Source organism: Lutra lutra, chromosome 2 (genome assembly GCF_902655055.1).
Source record: "Lutra lutra chromosome 2, mLutLut1.2, whole genome shotgun sequence".
Lineage (NCBI taxonomy): Eukaryota > Metazoa > Chordata > Mammalia > Carnivora > Mustelidae > Lutra > Lutra lutra.
Genome location: NC_062279.1, coordinates 17,182,466 through 17,205,825, shown reverse-complemented (window position 1 = coordinate 17,205,825; position 23,360 = coordinate 17,182,466). Strand labels below are relative to the sequence as shown.

Here is a 23,360-nt window from a genome sequence, read left to right as displayed (position 1 = left end):
ATACCAGGGTTTCATTTGGGTTTCAAGCCTCCTCTTTTTCCCAGTTGTAAAAGAACAAGAAAGATAAAGCATAAAAGTTCGGTTCCCCTTAACTCCATCTTGCCTTTCCTACCTCATAGAACATTTTTAAAGAACATCTACTTGAAAGATTTCATGTAACTTCTGAACTACTTTCTTGTTGTGACTTTTGCCTTGACTTGCCTCTCTTATGGACACATTAAATTACGCACATATGTAAAGCCACCCTGTGGATCTAAATCTTTTGATCTGTTTTGCTGCTGATGGATCATTGCTGGGACATCTGCTGGTGTAGAAAAATCTTTAGTTTTTAATAACTGAAGCACTCTTAAGATTTCAGCTTTCCTTTTCAAAGAGAGCAGCAGCCTCCCGAGTTTACAACTGTGAGTTTAGGTATGATCTTATGGCCATGTTATGGTTGGCCTGAAAATCTGCTATATCTTATCTTATTAAAATCTATTGGGAATCTATTGAAGTTCTTATAGTAGGAAATAATTAGACCTTTAGTAGGAAATAATTTAGACCTTTAGGAAATAATTTAGAGCTTTTAGATTTGCATCCCCTTTTTCCACCCAATACACGTATTTATTTGGTTGAAGTCTGACCAAAAGGGGAATGTGGAAATGTTTGGAAGAGTAACATATGCTTTAAAAAAAAAATAATAATGTATGATTTTGAAAAGATAAACCAGGTACTGGAAGCAGAAACTATATACCCTATCAAGGGGAAATGTTATGTTTGACAGAAACAGGTATATTGACAAAAGTAACTAAAGACCTAGGTATTTAGATACTTCAAGAGGATAACAGTTTTTAGATTATTAACATTATCTATTTTCTGAACTATAAATTGTTTTTTACCCATAAATCAGTAATCCATGTATTCTTAAAAATAATTTATGCTGTGTAGAAGGAAAGCTGATATTTGAGTTTTATAGTTTTCTTTCTTTCTAATACTTATAATTTATTTTCTATTTGTCCATAAATGTGTTTGCGTGAGGACTCTGTTAAAGTGGCAAAGAAATCAGTTCAGATATACCAATGTGGTTTACTAAACAGAACTTGGAAAGTTAGATCAAAATGTCAAAGATCACCTGCTTGAATTAAGCCTTTTTTTTCATATAAATTAATCTTTTGCTGCCTCACATTAGAGTAATATATATTAATTTTTTTAACTTTTTTTTTTTTAAGATTTTATTTATTTATTTGACAGAGATCACAAGTAGGCAGAGAGGCAGGCAGAGAGAGAGGAGGAAGCAGGCTCCCTGCAGAACAGAGAGCCTGATGTGGGGCTTGATCCCAGGACCCTGGGATCATGACCTGAGCCGAAGGCAGAGGCTTTAACCCACTGAGCCACCCAGGCGCCCCAATGTATATTAATTTTAAAGGTGATTTTGTAGTTTATTGTGTTTAGTGATTCCTTCTAGTTCACTTTCTCATTCGTTGTGGTTAATCTTTTTTTTTTTTAAAGATTTTATTTATTTATTTGACAGAGAGAAATCACAAGTAGGCAGAGAGGCAGGCAGAGAGAGAGGAGGAAGCAGGCTCCCTGCTGAGCAGAAAGCCCGATGTGGGGCTCGAACCCAGGACCTGGGATCATGACCTGAGCCGAAGGCAGCGGCTTAACCCACTGAGCCACCCAGGCGCCCCATTGTGGTTAATCTTTGAGATAGATTTAGGTCATTAAGTACATTGAAAATACTGTGAGAAAGCTAAAAATAAAATCTTTTACTCCTGTAACAAGTAAGAAACAAGACCAGGGGAGGCATTTGTGCTTCAAACTTGCTACTCAGAAGCCAAGGAGGTTAAGGAAGAAAGTCAGATATCTTGGGTTCTTCTGTTTCTGTTTTCTATTTAAAGATTTAGTACAAGTAGCTTAATTTTTCAGTCAGTTTAATAAACTTAGGTTTAAAAAGGGGATGATATTTTAGTTGTAGAATGAGAATAACTTCTTGGGGTGTGTGTGTGTGTACATGCATGCTGAGGATATTGATTGCAGCAACAAAAAACAAAATGTGGCTTAAACATAATAGAACTTCCTCTCTCACATGAAAGCCTGGAAAAGTCCATGGCAGGTTTGTGGGTCCATTTCATCAGGGACTCTGTTTTGCTGCTCTGCCATTTTTAACATGTAGCTTTCATCTTTTTTTTTTTTTTTTAAAGATTTTATTTATTTATTTGACAGACCAAGGTCACAAGTAGGCAGAGAGGCAGGCAGAGAGAGAGAGAGGCAGGCTCCCCACTGAGCTTGTGGGGCTCGATCGTAGGACCCTGGGACCCTGGGATCATGACCCGAGCCAAAGGCAGAGGCTTTAACCCACTGAGCCACCCAGGTACCCCTGGGTCGCTTGCATCTTCCAGTCTAAGATGGCTGTTCCAGTTCCAACCATCGTATCTTCTCGACAACAGGAAAGAGGGAAGGTGTGCTCCCTTTGTAAAGGCAAGCACCATTCTGCCCACATAGGTGAGACCTTGACATTGTAGTCCTAACTACTAAGGGAGTTTGAGAAATAGCGTGCCCAGCTAAAATGTGAAATAGGAAGAATAGATACTGGAGAAGATGGGCAGTGGTTACTAGAGTATATGTTAATTGCAGTGTTCAGTTAACTGTGGATATCCATCATTATCAGTATTTACCAAAAGATTCAACTTCTATTCAGCCATTGGGATCCATAAATTCCCAGTCTTGGATAGCCTTAAAAAAAATTTCCTTCCAATCTGTCACATATGGAGAGAGAGTTCCTAATTCTTAGCTTATGGAAGACTTTGTAAGGAGAAATTACTATTTAAAAAGTGAAACATATGGTTAAAAAAAAAATTAAAGGTTAGAAAATAAAAGGCCTGCATCCAGCAGTCAGTGAGATGCTTTTAAAAGTTTGCTATGTCAGTATATACAAAATTGTACCTGCATGGTGTTTTTAACTTGCCAGGGTGTCTTAGACCCCTCTCTCTATCCACAATAGAGAGCTACTTCATTTAAAAAAAAAAAAAAAAAAAAAGTTATGTCACATTTATTTGGGGGAATTTTTAAACGTTGCTGTTAATATAACTGTCACATACTTCATTTGTGATTACATTTTTTGCCAGATGATGAATCATAGATAGCTCCCTGATCTAAACAGGAGATTTCAAAAGCTCCTTAGTTCATTTTGTCCTCTTGCCTCAGAAATCTATAGTCTTCCAGTGTTCCTGAATTTTCTGTGAGAATACGTACGCTGTTAGAGGTAAGTGGGCTCTGCCAAGAGCAAAACAACTAAAATAGTTTACAACTACAGTGCCCGCTACTAAATTCAGAATGAAACATTTTTTAAAAACCCAATCTGTCTTCTGATTATAATTTTTACATAATTCTTTTGTAATTGGAACATGAGGAGTTAACTAATTAGTGGTGAGTAAAGCAGAAGGCTTACCTGTACTTTCTTACATTAAGCATGTGTGAAGTCCTTCTTTGAAGCAGCATAATGTACAGCGTGATGTTTTTGGTGGAAGATTGTAAGATGCTTACAGGGTGATGCGTTCTCAGTGTTTGACCCCTGTGCCCTTCCTCTCACTGGCATATGGGGAGCAGCTTCCCCATTCTTTTCAGTACTTGTCTTAAAATTAGCTCCCTTTTCATTCCTTCCCCCTATTTATTATGTCGCCTCTCAAATTCAAGTCAAGGCGCCTTATCTGTCAAGTAGAGAATTTGAAATGGAAGCAGTAGTACATTGAAGAAGAGAAGGGTGCCTGGTAGAAATTGGAGAAATATAGAGAGGGAGCAGTGGGTAAAAATAGCAGTGATGGTTCAGGGCTCTTGAACATTCAAGGTTCAAGTCTTGGCTCTGTCACTTTCAAGTTCTGTTACAAGTTCCTTAAGCTTTCTGAGCTTCAGTTTCCTTGTCCATAAAATGGGCAGAAATAAGACCTCATTTATCTGGTTGAAGCTCAGATGAAATAAATGCATATAATAAAATGCTTGAGAGTATGTTTGGCAGGAATACACAGCTCTGTATATACTCTCCATTTCTTCTGCATGCCTAAGTCATCAAAATTTTGTGAGACCATGCTCCTAGGAAAAGGTTTTCTATCCATTGTTTCTCTTATCTGTCATCCTGCCTGCCCTTTCTCTGGAGTTGAAGTTAGGCTTAGGAAGTGGGGGATGTGGCCAATTGTATTTTCTGTTCACTCAGTAGTAATTCTGGAGAAGGACAGGGGACTTTTTGCAAGGGGGAAAATGGCGATTAGAGCAATGCTAATTCCACATTATGTGGCCTTTTTTTTTTTTTTAAGATTTTATTTATTTATTTGACAGTCAGAAATCACAAGTAGGCAGAGAAGCAGGCAGAGATAGAGGGGGAAGCAGGCTCCCCGCTGAGCAGGGTGCCCGACTTGGGGCTCGATCCCAGGACCCCGGGAGCATGACCTGAGCCGAAGGCAGAGGCTTTAACCCACTGAGCCACCCAGGCACCTCCATTATGTGGCTTTTTGAATAGTTTACCAGTCCAACATGTATTCCTTAAATTTGTCAAGCCTAATGAAGATTGAAAAGAAGAAAAAGAAGGGAAAATGTGAAAGACAAGCTTCATAGTATTTTTAACCGGGAGTTTCTAGTTAAAATAGGAAATCTCTAACATCTTACTTTTCTGACTTTGGTCCTATGGGACAAAGAACATACCCTTAGGTATGTTCTGATACCTTGAAGCAACTTGAATATGTCCTCTTTCTCCCTCCAGCTCTTAGGTCATCAAGTCTGTCCTCTTCACATACCACCTCCTTTCAGGAGACAGAAGCAAGCATTGTCACCTCCACCCCACACCGGGAGAAACTGGGCCCCAGGGAGAAGCATAACTAACTGTTCAGATGTGACAGGGAGGCCAGATTCTAAGGGGTTCCTGCTCCTGGTAGTCTCTGCATTTTCTCTGAGTACTTTTCCATTGTTTTAGCAAGAACTCATTCAGGACCACAGTATACGATTTTATGGGCAGAATTTGGTTTCAACAGAAAATCATGAAAAATTACAATTTACATTGAGTTTCACTCTAAGTCAACTAGGATGTCCTGTTTAGAAGCAGGGCTCCAAGCCTTTTTAAAGAACAGTTTATCTTTCTTTTAAACAAATGGAGGTATTAGAAGAGACACAGATGGAAGGAAGGTTGCCACATCAAAATAAATTAATGCATGGCTTCCTTCTCCCAAATAACTTTCCTCTTAAAATGAGGGGTGGGAGAATGGATTGAAATTACAGAATTTTAGATTGTTATATCTAGTCACTTTACAATCAAGAAGCTCGATGACTAGCCAGCATTTTAATCTGTTTTAAAATACACTGCTTTAGAGGTGCCTGGGTGGCTCAGTGGGTTAAAGCCTCTGCCTTTGGCTTGGGTCATGATCTCAGGGTCCTGGGATTGAGGCCTTCCCCCCCCCCCCCCCCCCCAGGCTCTCTGCTCCGTGGGGAGCCTGCTTCCTTCTGTCTCTCTGTCTGCCTCTCTGTCTACTTGTGATCTCTGTCTGTCAAATAAATAAAATCTTAAAAAAAAAAATACACTGCTTTAAAAGCCCTGGAGGTAGAATATTCAGTCACTTGCATGGTAGTTCCTAAGAATTAATAATTAAACCGTTCAGCATGAAATGAATTTATAGATGGACAACTTTGGGTTTAAAACTTTGTCCAAAGTAGCCTTAGTTTCAGTCTGGTGGTAACTCTGGGTGGTTACAACCCGATCTGCTTGCTTTTATTCCTTATAGAATAAAACTAGAACTAGACTTTGAGGAGGAAGGTAGGACAGACACCATGGGTGGCCAACTATAGGTAGGGGCTAGAGGGTGTGAGCAGAACGCCATGCCCACACCTGTGGTGTTGGCTGGGAACTCCAAGGTGGCCAGAGAATGGCAACTTCTGGTAGTTTCCCTCCAACCAGCTCAGGTCTTCAGTCCCGATTCAGTCCTGGTTCCTGCCTTGGGATTCATGATACTTGGATTATAGGAGGTCATCACATAAAATGCTGCATAGTGTTTCCAGAACTGCACAATTATGAAAAAAAAAAAAAAATACCTGGGGTTCTCAATGCTGGCAGAGTTTTCTATAACACACATGGTAAACGTAGCTGTTAATCTTTGGCTTCGGGTTTGATTTGGTTTCTCACTGGCTGAAAGCAATAAGAATGTTTTCTTTAGGAAAAACAAATTTTTTAAAGATTTATTTATTTTAGAGTGTGTGTGTGCAAGTGGGGGTGGGGGGAGCACAGGGAGAAGGGGGAGAAAGTGAATCCTCAAGCAGACTCCTGTTGAGCACAGAACTTGACAGCGGAAGGGGGAGGCTCAGTCCCAGGACCCTGAGATCATGACCGGAGCAGAAACCAAGAGCTGGCCACCCAACTGACTGAGCCATCCACGTGCGCCCCCCCCACCCCCAATGTTGTCTTAAACTGAGAGCTTTTCATTTGAAAATAGAAAAACTGTTGGACGCCTGGTGGCTCAGCTGGTTAAGCATTTGCCTTCAGCTCAGACCGTGAGCCCAGGGATAGAGTCCTGATCTGGCTCCCTCCCTAGAGTCTAGAAGCAGGCTCTACCCCTTGGGGAGCCTGCTTCTCCCTATGCCTGTTCTGCGTGCTTGTGTGTGTTCTCAGAATCTCTGACAAATAAAATTAAAAAAAAAAAAAAAAGCTTTGTGGAGTAAATTATTTTTCTTAGCCTCATGACGCTGATGAAAGGCAGGTGTATTTCTTCAGTAAAAATCCTACTACATATATTAAAATGAGTAGAAAAATATCAGTAAGCATGACTAGCCTGCATTTTAATATTTATTTAAAAGTAGACTGCTTTATAAGCCCTGGAGGTAGAATATGTAATCATTTGCATTCCAAAGAAAGGTTCCAGTCTTAAGTCTTGAACAGACCCTGGGTGCTACAACATAGCAATTTTTTCTTTTTCTTAACCTGCTCCGTATTAGAAGGAGGCAGGTCACAGCACATTTCACTGGCCTGGCCTCCTGGGGTCTTTAGACTCACACCTGCCATCCCAAGCCCCTAAGCCTCAGAAGGTTTCTTTTTCATACTTACCTAAGCTGATACCTGATAAATTTCACTTATAAAATGATCTCGATCAGGTGTTCAGCCACTGACACAGGGTCTATACTCCTGGGGTTTGGTTGATTTTAAGGTGAGACTGAAGTGTCTCTCATAATTTAGTGTGGGTGCTTTGGTATCAGTTATGCGAAGGCTGTCTGTCAAGCAAAACAAGAATGCTTTGCACAGAAACTAAGTTGAGGTTCTGATAGAGGTAGATGATATCTCCCCCTCCCCCAAACAGTTTTTCTCTTTGGAGATAACTCCCACTACGGCAGGCTCTCTAGAAGTGTGAATGAGGCTAGTGTCTTCTCTCAGGGAAAACTGCCATTTCACTGAGGTCTCTCAGGAAGAAACTGTTGGTGATGGACATACGCTGATGAGAATGAAGAACAAGTGAGAAATGGGATTTTTGCAGAGTTTGGACTAATTTTATTTCTGGAAATACTTAGCCCATTTGTTTTTTAAAATCAGATTGTTGATTCTATAAATCTATCTCCCGGGGACTGCAGAATAGTTTGCTGGGCACAGCGTTAATTTAGAAATGGTCCTTATTCTGGAACTACTATAGTGTGGTTGGTTCTGTGTTTCTTTTTCATCATCATTTTAGTTACAGTAGTAGTTGAAGCTTTCTCAGAAAGATGTCCTGTCTCTGCTTAGCAATTCTAGGAATGAAGGTAGTGGTCAAAAATTATTAATGCTAGGGGTGCCTGGGTGGCTCAGTTGGTTAAGCAACTGCCTTTGGCTCAGATCATGATCCTGGAGTCCCGGGATCGAGTCCCACATCGGACTCCCTGCTCAGCGGGGAGTCTGCTTTTCCCTCTGACCCTCCCTCTTCTCATGCTCTCTCTCTCTCTCTCAAATAAAACCTTTTAAAAAAATTATTGATGCTAGAATACAGGACTCCTAATTCCTTGTCAAGTGCCTTTTCCTTCATATCACTCTACCTTCCTCTTTTTTAAAAGTTTGATTCCAGTAAAGTTAACATACAGTGTTGTATTAATTTTAGGTGTACAGTACAGTGATCTTCCTTCCTCTTTTTTGAGTTTCTTTAATAAGGCCGCATTCCCGCTAACTCACTATAGGTTGAACTTAAGAGGAAGGTGATGATCAGAATGTATTTTATGGTCAACAGTGCTTAGATATGAAAAAATAGGTGTTTTGGAAGGCTTTTATGTCTATTCAGAGGTGACCAAGAAGCTAAGGTCCATCAGGTCAAGTCTAGGGAAAGCGGGACGGAATGAGTAATTCATGTTTGATGGGCAGACAGGATTGTACGGGGCATTACCATCGACAGAGAAGACATCCAGAGCATAATAAAAAATGCTATCCGTCATGCAGAGGAAGGAGAGGTAGAGAATCACTAGGTTAAGAGTTATGTATCCATCGCTGGCATTTTGTTCAGATACTAGATGAACGTGACTGTGGGCATCTAAATTTATTAGCTCTCTTCCCCACCTCCACCTGCTGTAGAAGAACTTTCTGGTTTCTGTTAGTGCATCGGACTGATCCTTCTTATGTTGCTCCAGGAATACAGTTCCTGTAGTTCTGTTGTCTTTGACTTCTGTTGATGCTTAGGTAAAGATGCCAAATGATTCTTCTGCTTCAAATTTCTGCCAGTCAATGGGATGTTGATAGTATTTAGTGTGGGGCATATACCAGGGCAAAGAGCGTTTAGCATTAAGCTATTTATATCAGACTGTGGGAGGCGGACTCCTGGCATTTGTTGATGTTATATGAGGGATACGTACTCTTTTTAGTTAAAGACTGCCCTATTCATACTTATAGTTACTGTTTGTTCATTAAATCTCTTCCTTTGCAAAATGTCAGTATCTCCTAACTTTTAGAGAAAATTGAGTACTGTTCTTAACAAGTATCTCATACTGCCTTTGAAGCATGGTTGTTTGGCGTGGTTTCTTCTTTCCCGTACCCTAGACGTTCCTCAGAAAGCGATACCAAGCTTTACTAATCTTCATGACCTCTGTAGTATTTCTCAGTATGGGTTCCATGCGCTTCCTATATCCGTATCCTGCAAAGCCCTTCCTAAAATTGCAAGTTCCAGGGTTGGCCTTACTTAATCAGAATATCCAGGAATGGAGACCAAGAATCTTCATTGTAAGCAATCATGTTCTCCCTGTGATCCTTCTGCACATTCAAGATTGGGTGATTGTTCCTGTAGAATTTTTCAGGTGTGGTCTGTGGACCTGGCAGTAGCTAGAAATGCAGAATCTCGGGCCCCACACTAGATCTACTGAATCAGTCTACATTTTAACAAATTTCTGTGTGATAATTATGCACACCCAAGTTTGAACATGGCTTTACAACTTCTTACAAGTAGTAAGTTGTTTTTTCTTTTTTTTTTTTAAAGACCCACAAACTTTTAATGTCTTAAAAATTTAGGGACTATCTCAGGAGAACTATTATTTTCAATAAAGAATCCTAGAGTTCATTGTGTCACAGTTTAAGCACAGCTTTAGTGTAATTTCCTCCTAAATGAATACTGAAGTACCTCATAAAATATAATTGCAAATCTGTTTCTCATACGGAAGGATCTAATCCTTCTCTGCCTGTGCGAGATTCACTCTGGGTCTGGCTCAAAGGCCTCTACTCCAAGATCAAGCAAAGTCTTAGCAACAGGCTCTATGGCATTTGGCAGTGAGCAGTTTTCAGGGGCCCCAACCTCATCTCAGTGGGAGTAAGTATAATTGAATGTTGTTTGTATGTTCTTTTAAAACTAGAAAACCTTCCTGTGGATTTGGTAATGTGTTATATTAGTGTTTCCCAAATATGCCTGATCAGGAAAATCATCTGTTGCTTATTAAAAATTCAGAGTCCTAAGCCTGTATTGAAATTTCTGGAGGGTGTGATCTATTTTTTGATCGACACCCTAGACTTTCTTGCTCTCAGGCATGTTTAAGAAACACGGAATTATGTGACCTTTTCCCCCAGGTTAACTTTTTGATTATATTTTTTGGAGCTCTTAGTGTCCTCCCTTTCGGTTTTCTCGAGCAGACAGTGCCCCATGAACAGTAGAGAGGAAGTTCAGGATTAGTATTGAAAACCGGAAATGGGGATAACAAAGTACTGCACAATACTGTTTGTCAGGGATTTAAAAAACACTCGTTAGTTATTTCATGCTTTCTCTATTCCTTTGCAAATGTCTTAAGGATGGCAAGGATTCTGTCCATTCTGCATGTGAAAGGGAGGAAACAAAGACCCACAACAAGCATACTGGAGCAGTGGATGTGTGTGCACCTGTGCATGGAGGGGAAGAGGAGGGGATTAGACCTGTGCAATTTGCCATCTCTTCTCTCAGAGCTCCTTTTCTTCACATTTAACTCTAGAATGTGCTTTAACCTCAGAAGTGAAACTTGTAAATAATAATTTACTATTTAGAGAAATAAATTAAGCTCCCCTTCCCCTGAAAATAAACCGTTCGTGGGCCATCCTTTCTGAACTTTGAGGAAGAAACCTGGTTTTTAGAAAGAAATCGTGTTGACCTCTAATTTAGGAATAGGGTCATCCTTGAATCTTGTGCATGAAGACAAATAGATAATACTTGCGAGGACTCTTAGGATCTATTTGTGTAAATCCGTAATCAGTGTTACCTAGTTTGGGATCTCATTCTTATATTCTTACTTTTATATTCTTATGTTTTATAAATTCTTTTATAAATCCTTTCATGGTTTTAAAATTTGTAATTGTTTTTCATGGATAGATAGAAAAGGGAGCCTTGTCCTCTTACAAATGAAACCTGACATTTATGTGCAGTAATTTTTTTTTTATTTTTTTTTAAAGATTTTATTTATTTGACAGAGAGAGATCACAAGCAGGCAGAGAGGCAGGCAGAGAGAGAGGAGGAAGCAGGCTCCCTGTTGAGCAGAGAGCCCGATGCGGGGCTCGATCCCAGGACCCTGAGATCATGACCTGAGCTGAAGGCACATGCTTAACCGACTGAGCTACCCAGGTGCCCCTCTGTGCAAAAATTTAAATACTATCCAACTAATGACTTTTTCCAGGTGGCCATTATTAAATATCAGATGCAGGCAGGAAAGGCAGGTCTCTAATCTAAGGCAGTTTAGATCCCTAAATCGAGATTATAGGGATAGCTAAGTAAGGTACGGTACCTGCTCTCAAGGAATTTATGGTTTAATTGGAAAGAACTTAACTCAGCCTGTGAAAGTTAGGGAACAGAATAAGACCTATGACTGTAGTAACAATAGTGCAACAGGAATTCCAGGAAGGAAGGAAAGAACTGGAACGGTTGCAGAAAGCTTCTTCCTCGGTTTAGGCTTCTAAGTCCAGAAGTGAGCTTTCAACACAAGTGAAGAATAGCTATAAAAGGAAAGGCTTTTAGTCTGGAATTAAGCAAGGTGTGATGTTAAGACTGACCCATGATAGCCCAGAGAAGCAAAGTGGCAGAGGAGAAAGGAACTATAATTATGGAACACTAGAAGGGCAGAGGCTCTGGAATTTTGTTGTGATAAGGTGGGAAACAACTGATGTGTGGTAGCAGAGCTGATTGTGAAGTTAGAAAAACAGTAGTGTTTTGGGGGTATATCCATTCTGGTTTTAAAAATCTTAGAGCCATAAGGTAACTTCACAAATAAATTCTAAAACTTTTGATGAATGGTATACTCTCTGGCACAGATTAAGACACTTGGAGGAGGGTGAAGGAGATGGTCGTGCTAGTTTTAGGGGGTCCCCCGAAGCTTATGGGCCCATTATTCAAGAGCTGCTTAAACCTGGATGGTGTCAGAGGGAGGAAGTATGAGGTCAGGGATCCATATTCATGTTCCCTGGGTTTGTAGTCCTATACAATTTCAGGTAGCAAAAAAGTGTATTACATGTGGTGTGTGGTGTTAACTATACTGTTTAAAACGATTTTTTTAAAGTTGTAGTTAGGGGCACTTGGGTGACTCAGATGGTTAAGTATCTGACTCCTGATTTCGGCTCAGGTCACAATCTCTGGGCCCTGAGATCTAGCCTGAGAGCCCCCGTCACCACTTTTCTGTCCCTGCCCCCTGCTCGCACGTGCTCACTTGCTCTTTCTCTCTCCCCCGCTCCCCAAAAAGTCATGGTATATTGTAGTTCAGTATCTACACACATTCTTAGATTTCTTTTTTTTTTTTTTTAAGATTTTATTTATTTATTTGACAGACAGAGATCACAAGCAGGCAGAGAGGCAGGCAGAGAGAGAGGAGGAAGCAGGCTCCCTGCTGAGCAGAGAGCCCGATATGGGGCTCGATCCCAGGACTCTGAGATCATGACCTGAGCCGAAGGCAGTGGCTTAACCCACTGAGCCACCCAGGTGCTCCACATTCTTAGATTTCTGATGAGGTTTTATGTTCTCTTGTATTAGAACACTTGGAAATTTTTCCATGAGACTCCAAATAAATTACATTTTAATAAATAGCCTAGATGCGGCCATTTGGAAGAATGAGAAGTTTTGGCACAATAGAGCAGCTTATCTGGGATGTTGGTTGTATCTTTATTTGGTCATATTAGAGCACAGACGCTCTGGCACTGCGATTACTGTTTTTGAATATTGTAGCCTGTGTTCTGGCTAGAGATGGGCTGGTACAACCAGCTTCCAGGGAGATCACTGACAGGTTGAGTCATGTCCACTATGAAAGCTCCTTCACATGCCCCCAGGTTCTCCGACGATTCTGAGAATTTTTCCTCAGTTGGAGAGGAATAGTTTTGGAAACTGCCTTAGCTGTTTGAAATTCACAAAATGGGAGCTAATGAGGTGGTTTCTGTAGAATGTACAAATGCATATTCTCATTCATATGTTAAACTTGCAGAGGAATTCAAGTTCCTGAAAGGGAGTGAAAGTGGTAGAGGTAGTGTGAATAACAGCATTTCACTCTGGAAACCCAGGATTAATAATGAGATATTTGTCTTAAGTGGTATGCAATTTGTTCAGTGGTCATTTTTTTAAATTTAATAGATATTTTTGGAGTACAATATTTTATTTTTTTTTAAAGATTTTATTTATTTATTTGACAGAGAGAGATCACAAGCAGGCAGAGAGGCAGGCAGAGAGAGAGGAGGAAGCAGGCTCCCTGCTGAGCAGAGAGCCCGATGATGCGGGACTCGATCCCAGGACCCCGAGATCATGACCTGAGCCAAAGGCAGAGGCTTAACCCACTGAGCCACCCAGGTGCCCGGAGTATAATATTTTATTAAGAGACTTTGAAAAGTTACCCATCAGCTGGCTAGATGAAGACCCAAGTTTCAGGATTTGAATAATTTCATTCCTTGGTGCTCATTCTAAGTGTTACCAGATAGCAGTTGAAGGATCCTGTTTGCTTATTTAACAAAAACTCCTATAACGCTTGCCATGTGCCAGGTACTTTTCTAAATGCTTTACCAACAGTAACTTATTTAAACCTCTTAGCAACCCGCTTAGGTGGGCTTTATTATATCTCCCATTTTGTAGATGAGGAAACTGAGGCTGCACTGGTTCATAAGTTGTCCAGGATCACTCACATAGTAGATGTCGGCACTACATTCAGATCTGGGCAGTCTGACTCTGGACTTTGTGTGCTTAAGCACTATGCTCTATGAAGTAATTCTCACAGGGGAAAAAACCCCAATGCAAATAGACTTAATCATGACTGTTAGGTCAGTGTTTGTGATGAAATGACTGCACATCGGTAGCTCTGGAGCCCATTTCCCTTGTTTTGCACTGACAACTCCACTGAATTCTTGAAATTTGTGGTTTAAGATGTCACTGACATGAGTCATAAACAAAAACTGACAATTTAAATATATTTATACAAATATTTAGCGAAATACATTTCAATGGCTTGATTGGGAGCTCAGTGGCAAGAACAAGGTCTTCTTGACTTGATGTCCTTTGACTCTCATACACCTTTACCAAAAACCCATCCTTTCAGTATACTTTTGGAGTCAAAATGAAACCTGGAGACCAACTATTGCACACCTTCTCTTTATAAATAAGGAAACTGAAGCTCCGAGAGGTCAGTCCCCAAGCCCTCAACGGCTAGTTTGGAAGCAGAGATGGAATTTAAACCACTAGGTTCAGTGTAGTGGTGTTTTCCTTCCATTATGGTCGTTGAAAAGTTTAGAGTGCTGTGGGAGTTCAGATTAAATATTTAACATGTACTTAAATATTCTAGATTGATTTGTAAATCCTATTACTTTTGTTAATATAGGTTATTTCTCAGCTTCTCAGACTTCACCCATGTCTTTTTTTTCCTGACATTTGTTATGTCTTTCGTTGTGCCTAGCCAACACGTGTAGTCCTTACTTGGAGGTCCTGCCAAGTTTTCTGGAACCTTCATCCCTTTACATAAGTACATGCACACATAAGTAACTTATAACCTTAATACTGACTTGATTCAAGTGACCACATAAATGGTTTACAAACAGGTGGTTATCAAGTCCGACAATTTCTCACTGGAGGGGTGGTTGGTAGTTCCTGTAGTAGGCTGGGGGATTGGTAGCTGTAGCCTAAATGCATTGAAGGTATTCTGGATTGGGAAATTCCTAGGACTGGAAAAGCTATGGTAATCTAAATTTTAAAATGGAAGTTTGCGGGGCGCCTGGGTCGCTCAGTGGGTTAAAGCCTCTGCTTTCGGCTCAGGTCATGATCCCAGGGTCCTGGGATCGAGCCCCACATTGGGCTCTCTGCTCAGCAGGGAGCCTGCTTCCCCCTCTCTCTCTGCCTGCCTCTCTGCCTACTTGTGATCTCTCTCTGTCAAATAAATCAATAAAAAAAGAATCTTAAAAAAATATGGAAGTTTGCTGTTTTACTGGAAGAGCACATTAGAAGCACTAGGCTTTGCAGTGTTGAAAGCAAAGTAGCTAGTTTATGAATTACAGGAAGTAGCCTTAAAGTAGGTTGTATTCCAAATACTCATCTTATAGTCATGTAGTATTTTAAGTGCAAGCAGGTTTCGGCTGAATGAATTTTCGCATAGAAACAAGTTTCGAAAGGTGGGTAGTTATTAAGCAGTGAGCTCACCATAGCCCAGTTAATGCAAAATGTGGCCTGCATATATGTCTGTACACTGCGAACTTACCCGGGCTTGAACCTGTTTGTCTTTTCCCTGATGGTAGTTAAAAATAGCAAATATCAGTTTAAAATATTTTAATTTCCTGTGTCATGTGAGATCCTGGAATGAGCTGTGGATATTCTTAAAGAAATTTTATTTGTCAGAGAGCACTTGCATGCACACAAGCACGGGGAGGGGCACGCAGAGGGAGAAGCAGGCTCCCCGCTGAGCAAAGAGCCTGATGTGGGACTTGATCGCAGCATCCTGGGATCCTGACCTGAGCCAGAGGCAGATGTTTAACCTACTGAGCCACCCAGGCGCCCCTGAGCTAAAAATATTGATCAGAGTGGAACATAACTAAACTATCATACACTACAGTAAAAGGTAGTGATTGAGTGTATCAGGAAAACTGTAAATCGAGTAAAACATACTTCCTTTTTTTTTTTTTTTTAAGATTTTACTTATTTATTTGAAAGAGAGAGAGATCGATCACAAGTAGGCAGAGAGAAGGGGGGAAGCAGGCTCTGCCCCGAGCAGAGAGCCCAATGTGGGGCTCAATCCCAGGACCCTGAGATCATGACCTGAGTGGAAGGCAGAGGCTTAACCCACTGAGCCACCTAGGCGCCCCAACATACTTCCTTTAAAAAAGAGTTGCACAGGTGGTGCCTGGGTGGCTCAGTGGGTTAAAGCCTCTGCCTTTGGCTCAGGTCATGATCCCAGGGTCCTGGGATCGAGCCCCACATCAGGCTCTCTGCTCAGCAGGGAGCCTGCTTCTTCCTCTCTCTCTGCCTGCTTCTCTGCGATCTCTGTCAAATAAATAAATCTTTTTTAAAAAGTTGCACATATCTTTTTCTAGTGTCTTTTATAAAAGTGAATCTCAACCATTAAAAAATTGTTTTCCCTATTTTCTGGTAGAGCTCTAAAACAGAAATGCATATGAATCCATAACTACATAGTTTTACATCCTAGTTTTACCAACGGATGTAAATGTCTTGGTTAAAGTTTGTGATTATTTTTCAGTCTTGTATTTTATTTATTTGACCAAGAGGGTGAGACAGTGAGAGAGGGAACACAAGCAGAAGGAGTGGGAGAGGGAGAAGCAGTCTCCCCGCTGAGCAGGGAGCCTGATATGGGGCTCGATCCCAGGACGCTGGGATCATGACCTGAGCCGAAGGCAGCTGCTTAACCAACTGAGCCACCCAGGCGTCCCTAATTCATACTTTTAATTTTCCCTCAAAAGTAGGTAAGAATGGGGCGCCTGGGTGGCTCAGTGGCTTAAAGCCTCTGCCTTCGGCTCAGGTCATGATCCCAGGGTCCTGGGATCGAGCCCTACATCGGGCTCTCTGCTCGGTAGGGAGCCTGCTTCCTCCTCTCTTTCTCTGCCTGCCTCTCTGCCTACTTGTGATCTCTATCTGTCAAATAAATAATATATATTTTTTAAAAAGTAGGTAAGAAGAGGGCAGATGTTCAGTCCAGATTTACTTAACTAAGGGATTGAAAACTTGCTTAGTATCATTCAACGTCTCTTACTTTCTCCTTGATCAGGAATACTTAAACCATTAGTCTTGATATTTTTTAAAAATCTAAAATGAAGAGAGATTTCTCCTTTCTTGTTCAACTCTTGTCACATGAGAAAAGAGTCGAGGCGGATGCATGAGCAGCAGGAAGGTGGGGTGCTGGCTAGAGTGGGATTTGCTCCTGGCCTTCTGGAGAGGTAGAGATATGTTACTGAAGGGACTCTGAGGCTCGCTTTTGGAAAATGTGCCCCATGGAGAATACTTATGCGTGTTAGTGTTCCATTTGCTATGCAGACTTTTCCTTCTGTGCACTTTAAGCCCGTATATAGCAGTTGCATGATATGATCAGTACAGCTTTTTGGGATGGCCTTTGGAGCATGAAAATGGATCTTTTGAATGTGCTAAGCTACTTTAATATAACATTCTCTGAGCCTTTACTCTGTGAACCTGGTACTGAACTTTAGACATTTCATGTCTATTAATTTATTTAATCCCTCCAACAACTCTAAGAAATTACCCCAGAATTTAGTAGTTGAAACAACATTTCACAGTTCGTAAGGATCAAGGATTTGGGAGAAGCGTTGCTAGGTGAATCTGGCTCAGAATCTTGGGGATGCAGTCAAGGCATTTTTAGCGAAGGGCTGCAGTCATCTGAAGAGTTGACTGGGGCGGGAAGATCTTCCAAGATGGTTGCCTCACTTGGCTTTTGGCAAGCGGCCTCTCAGTTCCTGTCATGTGGACCTCTCCATATTGTTTCTTGAATAACAGTATGACAGCAGCTGGCTTCCCCCAGAGCAAGATCCGAGAGGACCTGCTTCTGCTGAGGAAGCCTACAGTAAAAGGCACTCCTTTTTTGACCCAGGGTTAGAAGTCATGCACTATCACTTCTGCTGTATTCTGTTCATTAGAAGTGAGTCACTAAGGAAGCCCACCCTGAAGGGGAGGGGAATTAAGTTCCACCTCTTGAAGGGAAGCATCCGGAAAATTTTGTGGACATAATTTAAAAACTGCCACAAGTAGGTGCCTCTGTTGTCTCCATTTCCCAAATGAGGAAACTTCTGAGTGGTGTAGTTAAGGGACTTAACCAGGGTTCATAGCTAGGGAGTTAGAGAACTGGGATTTGAATCCCAGCAGCCTGGTTCCACATGAATGCTTGTTTATTTTCCTTATGTATCCTCCTTACTGTTTTGAGTACTTACCTCTTGAATGCATCTAAAAAAAGAATCACAATGACTTTGTTTCTTCATATTCCTCCATATCTGGATATTCATAAATTACATGGCTGTCTCCTATGCCTCAGTCCTAGCACTGTGACTCTGTTTTTACATTCACTCCTTTAGTTCCTTGCATAGATACTTAGCACCTACTGCTGTGTACTAGGATGCTTCCTACTAATCATGGGGAAGAACATTCAGTTTGAAAGTGAGCTGACCTGCCAGCAAAGAATTTGAAAGTGTATATTGGGTCATCACCCACAGCTGAATATTGGGAAGCAGACCTTTTCACCACAGCTTTCTAGTTATGTTAGAACAGTGGTGCATTGTGGGTGGTTATTCAGAATACATTGCAAGGGCACCGGGGGTGGGGGTGGTGGCTTAGTCACTTAAGTGTCTGCTTTCAGCTCAGGTCACGATCCCAGGATCCTGGGGTTGAGCTTCATGTTCAGCAAGGAGTCTGCTTCTCATTCTCCCTCCCTTCCCCCCGTGTCCCCCACCCTGTCCTGCTTGAGCACTCCCTCTCAAGTAAATTCTTTTATTTTTTTTAAGATTTTATTTATTTGACACAAAAACTGCAAGTAGGCAGAGAGGCCGGCAGAGGGAAGGGGGAAGCAGGCTCCCTGCTGAGCAGAGAGCCCGATGCGGGGCTCGATCCCAGGACCCTGAGATCATGACCTGAGCCGAAGGCAGAGGCTTAACCCACTGAGCCACCCAGGTGCCCCTCAAGTAAAATCTTAAAAAAAAAAAAAAAAAAAAAAAAAAAAGCAAACTAAAGTTTGCAGTGGGATCAAGTTCCTCCAAATAAACTTTATCCACTATTAATAGCAAGAACACATATTTTAGAGCCCTGGACAGTGTCAGGACCATAATCCGCCAGTGAGTAAATTTTTTTTAAGGTATTCTGTAGGACTGTGCTATTGGGGATAGTTTTTGCTGTGTAGTTGGGAGAGGTGAGTGACTTTTTTCTTATTTTGTGAAGCAGATCTATTCAATCATCCAAACTGCGCAGAAGGAGAAAGAAAAGGCTTGAGATTCTGAGAAGCTCTTTTTTCTTATATTTCATTTTGTCAGTGCTTGGAAAAACAGGTACGTGGATAGGCCAGATAATCTTGGGGACGTTGAACTTCGGGGTACTCTATAGGATTAACATCCTAAGGGCAAGTGCACTTTAGGGGATTAAAACGCAAACTTCTGTTTACAATACACTGCATTAATGAATACATTTAAAAATCTTCATGTTTTAGCAATACAGGCAGTGAAATTGAAGAGTAGGATTCCATGGGCGATCCAGGGTTGAACAGAGTAAGCCATCCAAAGTTGACTTGAAGGAACTAAGAAAAAAAAAAGGGAGGGGAGACTAAGGGAAACCAGGGTAGATGAGACTAGGACTAGAGTTAGAGGGGTAAAATGTCCTGCTTTTATAAGTTTCTTCTTGAACTCTGACTTGACAACCATGTACTGTGTTTGACAGGAGTCGGTGAAACTTCCTAATAATGAGGTTAAGTTCTTATATGCACACTTTTATGCATCTAGTTTTCTGTGTAGGCTAATTGAAACCCTAAATTCCTGATTTGTCTCTGGTACCCACCTCCCTTTGTGTCTGACAGCACCAGGAAATTTCTTAATAATGAAGTTGAGGGCTCACATGTACAGACATATCTGCATCTGCCCAATCTTGGGTGGTTTCAAACCCTAGAAATTCTCAATTTATCTCTTACCTTTTCACTATATTGCAGACATGAGGTATGGCCTAGGTCAGGCTTTGGTCTTAAGCAGTTCTGTGAAACTGGGAGATTATGAGACCATCTGATTATAAACAGTCATTGGGTTGGGCTCGGACATCTCAGTGAACATAGTGGTGTGGTGTGCTCAGTGCGAACTTGCTGTCCTTACTTCCTGTGCATGTTCTGAGCCCTGCACATACAAATTTATGGAACCATGTTGGTTCCTCTTCTATAAGTGCTCCCATGAGTCTTCTAGCTTCTAACCCTGGTTTCCAGGGGCCCTAAATAAGAGTGTAAATTTGGTTATCCTACAGATAGTGATATTCTACAACTGGATTTCTCTTAGGGTAGGTAGATAGTCATTAGAGCTCTCCGGACTAGGAAGGCCTACTTGTGGATAATTATATTTGAGATTATCAATCTACAACTAAACCCTGGGAGTTCATAACAACAAAGTGACCCTTTTATCCTTTTGGTTAGTCGGTACCTGGTGTCTGTAGCCACCTGGTCTCCTGAACCAAAACATACCTTTCCTGGGCTGGAAATGGATCATCTGTAAGTCCAGCAGGTGGCCAGGAGACCGGAACTTGGCCACCTGTTGCCTCTTGCAATCAATGCCAACAAGAAATCGGAGCTTGACCAAAGGCTGGTCAGTTTTTGTTGAGCAGCCACCAGGATTAAATTCCTGGCAGGCCATTTTCATAACTTGGTGGTCTGTTTTCGTAGTGGCAAGACATGAATGCAGCAAAGCCGCCCTTGGAACTGAGCTGATGGGCCGTCCTCAGCACGGTTCTTTGTTGCAGTTTGGTGTTTCAGGTGATGCTTGCAGAAGAAGCCAAGAACTTAAATCCACCAAGCCTTGATTTTAAAAGAATAAAATAATCAGGCTGTAAAGCTTAACTAAGGCTCTGAGCCACCCCCTGCACTATGGGATTTATGCTGGCACGATCTATGGAGCTCTTTAACTCTTCTGTCCCTGAAACCGAGTTTATATCATGTGATCTCTCAGAAGAACGGCCGCACTTCCTTGGGGGTTGGACAGTGCATGATCCTCTCTCTCTTGTCTTAGTGGGGAGTAGGGTCGTCACAAAGCAGGAAGACCTCTTTGACTGAAACTAGGATGGTCCTGCTCCCAGGGCCTTAATTTAGAGTCACTGATGCCCATTTTGGTTAGATTTTATTTCTGGTGTAAGTACAAAGAAACATGGACTCAGTCGGAATTGAAATGTGAAGCAAATCTAAATGAGTATATACTTCTGCGTGGTCAAGCTTGTTCCTGTGGAGCAACAGGCAGAAGAACGGAGTCTCCATGGACAAATGATAGGCTGGACCCAGGGTGCATATTTTCTAATGAAGGAGATCTGTTTGGACTTGTCGTTGTTGTCCTCTTCTCCCTTTCCTCCTCCTCCTCTTCTCCTTTCTCCTCCTCCTCCTCTTCAAGAAATGGTTTATGCTTATGAATATTTAAATGCTTACATGTATAATTACCTAAAATGAAAGTTCTCTAATACCACCTTTTCTCCCTGCTATTAACATAACAGTAATTTAGTAAACATTCTTTCAATACCCCCCCCTTTTTTTTTTTTTTAGCATGTACTAACTTGTAAAGCCACTTGAATTAAACTGGGACGGGCAAATTCTGGTGTTTGCTTTTTCACTTAATAGTCAGAAGCCTTGTTTTCAATCGATAAACACGGATATCTCCTTGCCATTTTAAGTGTGCAGACTAGCGAGTTAAGAGTATCTTTTCAAAAACCTTTGTAGATTATTCCTATAGCCGTTGTTTTGGGACTTATACACAAGTAGGTTTAAGTCATTAGGAACTGAAGTGTGAATGATTTTACTGGTAACCATATTTTGATCATTCTTTCCATGTTAAATGAGTGCTCAGTGCATACTTTTTTTTTTTTAATGATCTATCTGTTTGTCTTCAAGTCTACATGAATTTCACCCTTCATTTTTCTCCCTGGGTTCTGATAGTTTGTCTCATTTCTTTTTCTTCTGAATTTCTGTCCTTATAATGTTAACCTTTCTGTCATACAAATGTTTAGCGTTTGGTGTTGTAACCATACTGACATGCTGGTGCCTGGAAACCGGGTTACCTCATTGTGTTTGCTGTGTTGTCACCAGAGCTGATGACATGCAAACACATACTGTCTCCCATGAACAAACAATATTAGATTTCTTAAGTAATTCAAGAGAGATTTACAGACTGTATGCTCTGTGCCTAGGATTAGGCTTACACTGTACCAAATAAGGGACTTCAGACTCTAAAACACCCTTTGAAAGATATTAACCTGTAAATATACTTGTGTGATTCAAAGAATGGTTACTCCAAAAGAATGACTTAAACATAGAGCATGTTTGAAAGCTTATTGTGAAGTTTACCTTTCTTCATAGGTTTAAGAATGTGGATGGATGGAGAGAAAGCTAGCCGAGGATAGACTACCAAGAAGCACCTCCATGGGCTTTACTCGTTAGAATGTTTTAAATGAGTGACTCACATAGTTATTTGTGAGTCATTAGAACCTGAGAAATAGCCTTTCCCTATCCTGTGAATTTAAGGTGGACCTTAAGAGGTTACCTCAGAGCAGCTAGAAGTGATCCCCCACATCTTGTTATAAACAACTAAAAACATACACAGAAAATGCCCATGGGCCTATAGTCTTTGGACACTATAGTGTCTAGCGGATATGGCCATTGCCTGAAAAGTGATTATTCTCTGCTGAAATTAAGCATGTGTCCCTTTGATTTGTATTTTTCATGTCTAGGTGACCTATGTGTTCTTTGTTAAAGGTTAAGACCTTTGGTGGGAGCACCTGGGTGTCCCATTTGCTTGAGCATCTCTCTCTCTCGTTTTTGGCCCAGGTTGTGGTTTCGGGATTGTGGGATAGCCCCATGTCCGGCCTCGTGCTCAAGGCAGAGTCAGCTTGGGATTCTCCCCCTCTCGTCTGCCCCTCTCCCTGCGTGTGTGCATGTGTCTGCACAGGCGTGCATGAGAGCACTTACACTCTCTCAAATAAAATGGTTAAGTAAAACTTTAAAAAAGAAAAGAAAAGGTAGGACCTTTCCATTTCAAGTTCTATTTTGACCTTTCTATCCAGAAAAACTCAAGACTGACACAATGACTTAGAGTTTATTAAACTAGAAGTTAGTCACTGAGGGGCGCCTGGCTGGCTCAATCAGTAGAGCACGTGACTCTTGATCTCTGCGTTATGAGTTTGAGCCCCTCGTTGGGTGTTGAGATTACTTCAAAAATAAAAGCTTAAAAAAAAGTCACTGAAATGTGGCTTGATTTTCTGAGTGGGAACTGGCAGTGCCATTGAAGAACACAGAGTTCGTTTTTATCCAAAAGAGAACTGTGGCCTCTGTAGGGAATGGCCGATACACAGCCGAGCAGAGAAGTCTCCTAGCTCTCTCTGCCCAGCGCAGGCCTTTCCCCTAGCATTTATTCTTTCGGTTCTGTTGTGAAAATGAAGTTGGAGGTACATCCACAGAATCCATTAGAGTCCCTTCGGGATAGAGCTGTCAGCAGCTTCATGTCTTGATCTTCTGTGAGGCATGTTGTGTCCTTGACTAAGAAATGTGTTTCCCGTGTGTCTGATAAAGTAAACATCTGTGATGCTGAGGGCCTGGTGCCAGGCACATCTGTGTCCGTCGACACTGCTGGTAAGTCAAGGGCTGCCCTGGGTCATGATTGACCTGCCACAGAGTTCATTTGGTGTCATTCATTTGTTGTTTGGGGGAACTTCCCCCCCCCCCCCCCCCATAACCTGAGTATTTGATCATTTATTTACCTGTCTCGAACTTTCCTC

At 41.4% G+C, this 23,360-nt stretch overlaps 1 protein-coding gene across 4 annotated transcripts in view; it reads left to right on the top strand.

Annotated features, from left to right (window-relative positions):
- The window catches only part of RBPMS (RNA binding protein, mRNA processing factor), a 170,176-nt gene that overhangs the window by 46,643 nt on the left and 100,173 nt on the right, over positions 1–23,360 (top strand). Inside the window, exon 1 of one of the 4 annotated variants that reach the window (XM_047715443.1) lies at positions 23,152–23,214. The exons of the other annotated variants lie outside the window; for them this stretch is intronic. Coding sequence (XP_047571399.1) covers positions 23,167–23,214 — 48 coding nt within the window. The 5' untranslated portion in view covers positions 23,152–23,166. Of the gene's footprint in view, positions 1–23,151; positions 23,215–23,360 lie in introns of those variants that run through there. 4 annotated transcript variants of the gene reach the window in all.